Raw genomic sequence first — 8,043 nt, forward strand, 5'->3', positions numbered from 1 at the left:
ATATTAAGAATCCATCTGCTCAGACTTCGCTTTTGCTCACCTAGGGAGCGGAACTACATCTCCCACAATGCGCCGCGCGGCACCGAGAATGCCGTCCACCGCCTCTCGCAGCTTTTCCTCTGTCCCTCCTACAACTCCCACAAGCCCCCTCGGCGCCGGGGCCAGGCCGGGCTCGGGGAGGAGGCGGAGGCGCAGGAGTTATGGAGGGGGCGGGCTCTGCAGGGAAGTGCGTCAGAGAAGGCGCGGGGAGAGTAGGGTGCTGTGGTTTGAGCTTGAGGGTGAAGCTGGCGGAGCAGGAGGATGGGCGGTGAGTGAGCGGGGCCGACGTCGCCGGGCGGGGGTCGCGTAGCCGTTCGGTGTTTCCATCCGTTTGAAGAGGGGCCCCATCCCCGGGCGCGGCCGGGGCTGTGCGGGTTCTGCGCGGGGGCCTGGGGCGGGGCTTTTCCCTTGGCCGAGTGGTCCGGGGAGGGGCCTGCTCGGGTACCTGAGGCCCCTGGCCGGGGACCGCGGAGGGCTGCCCCGCCGCAGCTCCGCCTGGTCTCGACCACCCCCGACCCCAGGGTGCGCCGCGCGAGGTGACAGAGCCAGGCGTCCGGCCTGGGCGAAACGCCGCTCCCGGTGTTCGGGACCTTTTAAGGTCATTTGAGAGCCACCGGGAGGAAAAAGGATTAAAAAGAATAAAAATACAAACCCAACTTCTGGAGTTATCGTTAATTATTGTAATTGCTCTGATCTCTCCTGAGTCACTTGCCATTTCCCAAACTCAGCAACCCCAGTTTGCGAGCCCGTTTTCGTGCTCCTTTTTAAGGTGTTTGGCGCGGTCATGGTATATACTTGCAGTATTTGACTAAGCTTGATCCGCCTTGAGTCATTTTACTGCGGCCATTTACTACTGCCAGTGAGCCCTGTCCACGCCTTGGGAGTGTTAATATTTGCCTAATCCAGAGTTTTCTTTCTGGCTGAGGAGGGATCATTTAGTTTGCAGATGAGGAGGTTCAGAAGTATAAGGAATGGGTAGAGTAGATAGGAGTGAAGACTTTGGCAGCGTAAAAGAGCTTGGCTTAGCTTTAATGGATTAGGGGCAGATTAGAATCTAGCATTATTATATGTTGTTATTCTCTTTGCTATGCCGTGCGCCTGGAACAACCTTTCTTTCTGGGTTAACAAACATTTTCACCTGTCTTTTAAATAGCTCCTTACTCGTAACCTTGTTTTAGAAGGTTTCCCTATGCAGAGGAAACTGGGAGGAGCCGATTTCCTCTGCTTCCTTTTCCTATGCTTTTTTCACACTCAGACCCAGAACACTTAATGCTCTGCAGTCTGTCATTAAAAATGTATGCAAGGTACATTGCTGACTCTGGGCATGTCTATTGTTTGTATCTGTAATGTGTATGTCCATTTCAGTGTTGTCTGTTTTAGTGTGCAGGTGATAGACTAGAGAACAAGACCTCTGTCTCCGTAGCATCCTGGGTATGTGAGCATTCAATAAGTACTTTTGTGATAATGAGTTTTGTTTTGAACTTAATTAAAAAATGCTTGCTTCCTTTTTTTTTAAAATTCATTAATGATTATACATTACTTTAAAGAGCCTTGGGAGGGGGAATAGGGTAAAGGGTGATTTTGACATAATTCCTTTCAAAATCTGTGTTTGTCCTTGAAGTCTAACTTTTGTTCTTTCTTCAACTTTTAAACAGAGCAGTCTGAATGCCAGAATGGATAACCGTTTTGCTACAGCATTTGTAATTGCTTGTGTGCTTAGCCTCATTTCTACCATCTACATGGCGGCCTCAATTGGCACAGACTTCTGGTATGAGTATCGAAGTCCAGTTCAAGAAAATTCCAGCGATTTGAACAAAAGTATCTGGACTGACTTTGCTAGTGATGAGGCAGATGAAAAGACTTATAATGATGCACTTTTCCGAAATAACGGCACAGTGGGATTGTGGAGACGGTGTATCACTATACCCCAAAACACATACTGGTATAGTCCACCAGAAAGGACAGGTATTTCTCTTATTTTAAGTTTTGTCTCCTTTACCTACTCTATAATAGAGAAAGTGATGTGATGATGGCCCAGTTATGTATAAGCAGGTTTGTGGGTTCTTTCTCTCCCCAAAAAAAGAAATCTTATGTATTTCTTTTCTCCCGGTCACTTCCCTCCCCAGCTTCCATGAATTACCATCATACTCATTAATATTGGTTGGATGAGTAACTGTCCTTATCTTGGGAAAATCATTGTAAATCTTTGTACTTATTTACCCACTCATTAAAATATTTGTATTAAACTCACATGTCATGAGAAAATAATTGGAAAAGAACACTGGAAGATTTCAAATACTTAGTAACTGGTAAAAAGAACTAGTATCCAAAATGAAGTCAACACATATGAATTGATAGTCATTTTATATGTAGCTGTGTTTTAGTTGATATTATCATTTGCCCACTAAATCTTAGAGGGTATAATTCCACCAGTTCTGTGTTTAAGTCTGCATATTTGAGACTGTTTTACAACAATCTTGATGGAGTTTTTAGGTTAAAAATATCCATTACAGAAGTAAAAAAAAAAAAAAAATCTAAGAAACTGCCTCTCAGGTTTATTTTGTAAGCATTCTTAACATTTAAAATTTTTAATTTCCAGTTATTAAGATGGAAGCTTTAGAGTTCTCTGTAAGGAACAGCTTTATAAATTGTTTCTGTTTATGCCTACTTCTGTTGGGCTCTTGGTGGGAAGCACTATATTCAAATCACAGCACAACAGGCTTGAGTTACCATACATCGGAAGGCTGATAGTTGTGATTTTGTATGGAAAAAAGAAAGTAGTTTGGAAAGAGGTGAAAGTTGGTTGAATTTTATTTAAAATGTTCAATTCTATTTATGAGAGCATAGGAGCACTTGATATTTGAATCTTAGCAATCGTTTATTATTCAGTCAACAAATATTTAGTGCATTCTTTCATGTTCCAGGGCCTAGGATCTTGGAGTACATTAGGGGAAAAAAACAAATAAAAATCCCTACTCCTGGGGAGCTAATATTCTTTTTTTAAAGCTCCAGTTAACACTATTGCTCTGCTGCTTTTTTTTAAATTTTATTAATTAATTAATTAATTAATTTTTGGCTGTGTTGGGTCTTCGTTTCTGTGCGAGGGCTTTCTCTAGTTGCAGCGAGCAGGGGCCACTCTTCATCACAGTGCGCGGGCCTCTCACTGTCGCGGCCTCTCTTCTTGCGGAGCACAGGCTCCAGACGCGCAGGCTCAGTAGGTGTGGCTCACGGGCCCAGTTGCTCCGCGACATGTGGGATCTTTCCAGACCAGGGCTCGAACCCGTGTCCCCTGAATTGGCAGGCAGATTCTCAACCACTGCGCTATCAGGGAAGCCCCCGAGGGGAGCTAACATTCTGATAAGGACTGACAGGCAATAAACAATAAGTATAATAGTATAAACAGAATAAGTAATAAGATAGTAGAAGATGACATGTGCTATGAAAAATACAGCACAATAAAGGGGGTTTGGAAATACATAGGGAAGGGGATGTTTGTGGGCATAAGTTATGCTATGGAATAATAAAGGCAAGATACGCTGCAACAGGAAAATACCACTTGAGGAAAGACTTGATAAAGGTGAAGGAGTTGACCATATGGGTAGTTGTGGAGGCAGGGAGAATCATTTAGGTTGGAAGGAACAACTGCAAGGGCCCTGTGGTGGGAGCATGCTTGAAGTATTCCAGAACCAGCAAGGAATTCCCTGGGCTGGAAGGAGGGGGCTGGGGGAAGAGTTGGGTATGTGTCAGAGACACATCCTGGGAGAGGGAGTAGGGCAAATCACGCAGGATTCTCTAGGTGTGACGAGGGCTTTGGTTTTTACTCTGAGTGTGATGGAGCCACTGGGGAGCTTTGTGCAGAGGAAAGATAATCTGGTCACCTAGGAAGATGTGCTGAAAACAGACAGGTGGCTGGCCAAGACAGAAGCCAGGAGACTTAGGAGGCTATTGCACCAATTCAGGTGAGAGATGATTATGACTCAAGACCAGGATGGTAGTACTGAGCAGTGCCTGATTCTGGATATATTTTGAAGGTAGAGCCTCTGGGATTTCCTGATGGAATTGCATATGGGCAAGAATGACTATAAAGTTTCTGGTCTGAGGAACAAGAAGAATGGAATTGTCATTACCTGAAATGGGGAACATGGCTGATGGAGTAGGTTTGGGGGAGAAGATCAAAGTTTCTTTGTCCACTGCTTCTTCCTAGTCTTCTTACTACCTATTCTAATTCATTTTACTGCTCCTCCCTGAACCCATGTCTTAAGCCTGCTGCTGAGAACCGTTGGTCCTTTGGGCATTGGTGAAGCCTGTGTGTCACTCAGGACCAAAGAGGTTGCTGTCTCCCCTGAGAACATTTTTCCATATCACTTTTTATTTCAGAGAATAATTACTAAAAGAGATTTTTGTTAAATGTTTAAAATTAAAACAACAAGCAATCATTGTTATTCTCGTTCCAGAGTCATTTGATATGGTCACAAAATGTATCAGTTTCACGCTAAATGAGCAGTTCGAGGAGAAATTTGTTGATCCTGGAAACCACAATAGTGGGATCGATCTGCTTCGGACCTGTGAGTAGTTTGAACGCAGCAAGACAATTGGGAAAAAAAGAAAATAATTTTATTTCCCTTTCGTTGAACTCTTTTTGGAACAGGATGACATTGTACATTGTGTCAACTTGAAATAAGGTCTTTAACATTATCCCAACAAACTCTGTTCTGTTGATAACACATTTTAGAAGTTAGATACATACTTACCAAATCACAACTATGAAGTTGAGCAGCTAATACCTTGGGTGACAGAATCCAGACCATCCAAAAGATGTTATTAATGGGCCCATTTAAAGAGGAAGTTTAACAGGGATAAATGATACATTTTTATATTTAAGTTAAACACTTCATTTATCTGAGTTCAGATCGGGATATGTGAAAAAAGTTGACTGCAGGCTTTATATGAGTCAACAAGTATCAGGCCTGCTGAAGTATTGATCCAGTCTTAGGTGGTAGTAACCAAGGTGTAGATGTCAAAAACAAATGAAAATAATTATTACGAGCATTCTACTCCTTGATGGTCAGGCGGCCTAGGAAATGCTGTCTTCATATTTGGACCTAGTTTCTAGGCTATATAGAGGGTTACTGGAGCTTGCCTGGAAGAATGACCACGTCATGAGAAGGAACATTGAATAAATGACAAGTATTCAATTTTGCATTGTAAATGCATAAGAAGAAGTTTATTACTAACAGAGTTTGAAGGGAAGTTAGAGAAAAGACTTTTATATAGTTCCAGAAAGTAAAACTAGCACTAAAAGGTAAAGTTTGGTTTGAAGTTGATGTTACTACATTGATAATAATTAAAATAATTTGAAAATGTAATGGGATGCTTTGTAAAGTCATCAGCTTTTTTTCCCATGTTGTTGAGGGAATTTATGATAATTAAAACTGATTTATTGAGTGCCTGGTATATACCAGATCCTCTGCTTTGTGCTTTATGTATATTTGTTTAACAGGTCTTTTATAATCTCTATTCATTTGCTTGTTATTCCTGTCTTAAGATCCTATGAGGACTTAAATTTGTTTGTATGTAGAGCCAGAATGTTTTGCTTCAAATCTGGTTCTACCACTTAATTGTGTTACCTTGTACAAGTTATTTATACCTACTGTTTCAGTTTCCTCATTTATAATATGGAGATTATAGTAATAGTACCTACTTCATAGAGATTTTGGGGGTTTAATACACAAAGCATGTATAGAACAGTGCCTGACACACAGGAAGCCCTCAGTAACAGTTAATTGTTAGTGTCCTTTTACTTTTATCAGGAGAAAGTTAGCATTGTTTTGAATAATGTGCTTTAGGAAAAAACCTCAATGTTAGCATACTTTATTCTCACTTTTTGAGAAAAGTTCTAATTAGAATATGAAAGAAATTGCCATTATGAGAAAACTGAAATCATGGTAACATTTCTTTTTTCTCTCTCTCTTTTTTAAAATCAGATCTTTGGCGTTGCCAGTTCCTTTTACCTTTTGTTAGTCTAGGTTTGATGTGCTTTGGGGCTTTGATTGGACTTTGTGCTTGTATCTGCCGAAGCTTGTACCCCACCATTGCCACAGGCATTCTCCATCTCCTTGCAGGTGGGTCTTGTCATCACACTTAGTTTTACCTACTTCTTGTCTCCTTAGGGATCCCATATTACTGCCCTGTTGTGTTGCCTGGAAAGCTCTTACCATGCTCTTATCTAGCTATGTTTTTTTGTTTTTGTTTTTTTCTAAATTTTCTTCCAAGGTCTGTGTACACTGGGCTCAGTGAGCTGTTACGTTGCTGGAATCGAACTACTCCACCAGAAACTAGAGCTGCCTGAGAATGTGTCTGGCGAATTTGGATGGTCCTTCTGCCTGGCTTGTGTCTCAGCTCCCTTACAGTTCATGGCTTCTGCTCTCTTCATCTGGGCCGCTCATACCAACCGGAAAGAGTACACCTTAATGAAGGCATATCGTGTGGCATGAGTGGGAAGCTGCCTGCTTTACAATTGCCATTTTTATGATTTTTTGATATTAATATTTTCCCTTATCTGCCCCCCAGTTGTTTTTAATTTAACTCTTTTTTTAATTTTCATTTTATCCTGAAAATCCATTTTATTTATTCACACAGACAGTTGTTTCTTAATACCACTAAAATTTATATGGAACCTGAGTAATTCCATCTTTCAGTCAAACTAATCTAGGTTCAGAGTCCAGACAAAAAAATTGGGTAAACTCTTGGCACAAATTTGTGAAAGAAAATTGGTAGTAGGAGGCTGACCCAAAGCAAGTTCTGCTGAGGTCTGTTGGATAAAGTATCTGTTTAACTGGAAACTCTAGTTTGTTTGGGAAACAATCATTGTCCAAACTTACGTTCACTTTGCTGTTGTAGATAGCCAGTCAGCCAGGCTATTTTCAAGGACTTAGGCTATCTAAAATAAGGAAATTATCTAAGATCTTTTTCTCTAAATATTGGCATATAACTTCATCTGAGGTGAAATATCTTCAGTTGTTTATCTGTACTGTGTCTGTTTACAAGAAAGGAAGTGTTTACATGGAATTTTAACTTTGTAACTGCAAGAATTCCAGTTCAGCCAGAGAAGGGGATTAACCTTATTTTACTTTTTAAAAAAAACTCTCCTTAATACGTCAATAGGATTTTTAGTATCGCCAGACTGTTTTGGATTTTTGTTCCTTCCCTCCTCACACACCAGACTTACTAAAAGAGTGCTTTTTTTAAACACTACGTTGGGGTCACAGAGTAAAATTCTCCAACTGCCATACGTTTATTTCAGCTAAGTACCATAAAGAAGGTTACACCATAATGACCCTCTGGAGCTAGGAAAACTACCACAAGATCTAAAGCTTTGGCTGGTCATTAACTTCCAACTATGGTCTTTATTTCTTGTGGTGAAATGATGTGCCTTTCCTTGCCTAATCCCTTCCTGGTGTGTATCAACATTATTTAATGTCTTCTAATTCAGTCATTTTTTTATAAATATGTCTGTAAACATTGAACTTTAAAAAATCTTATTTATTTATTCCATTACTGTAGTACTTGACAGATTTAAAAAAAATGTAACTTAGTAATAATTTCTTACAAAATCCTAGATCTGTCTTTTTTTAAAAAATAAAAAAATGAGAAGAGACTCAGAATTGTGTATAGTGTCTGAGTTGATTAAATCTCAGTACCTTAGGATAAAGAAGTACAGGATTCTGAATGAGGATTTTGTGATTTTCTGTGGGAAATGCATTGTTGCTCTATAGGCCTACTTTATGTCCAGTGTTTGGGTCTCTGTTTTATCATCCAGAAAATGTGGGAACCCCTTGCTCCCATTAGAAAATAAGAGACTATTTCTTATGCTTCAGCGTTTTAAAGCATGTTTTCAAAGTAGTTTTGTGATCATTGTGTATCATACTTAACATGGCTAGTTTTTCATAAAGTCATTTAATGGCTGTGGGTGTTTATGTTGTGTATTAATCAAGTGGGCTTCTG

At 40.4% G+C, this 8,043-nt stretch overlaps 1 protein-coding gene across 1 annotated transcript; it reads left to right on the forward strand.

Moving 5' to 3' along the window:
* The first annotated feature begins 208 nt into the window (after positions 1-208).
* Positions 209-7,703, forward strand: CLDND1 (claudin domain containing 1). The gene is made up of 6 exons (XM_065876430.1): positions 209-307; positions 1,420-1,470; positions 1,695-2,004; positions 4,494-4,604; positions 6,024-6,161; positions 6,313-7,703. The coding sequence occupies exons 3-6, from the start codon at positions 1,713-1,715 to the stop codon at positions 6,531-6,533; spliced, it is 762 nt and encodes a 253-aa protein (XP_065732502.1). The 5' UTR covers positions 209-307; positions 1,420-1,470; positions 1,695-1,712; the 3' UTR covers positions 6,534-7,703.
* Positions 7,704-8,043: the final 340 nt, after the last annotated feature.

Source organism: Phocoena phocoena, chromosome 4 (assembly GCF_963924675.1).
Source record: "Phocoena phocoena chromosome 4, mPhoPho1.1, whole genome shotgun sequence".
NCBI lineage: Eukaryota > Metazoa > Chordata > Mammalia > Artiodactyla > Phocoenidae > Phocoena > Phocoena phocoena.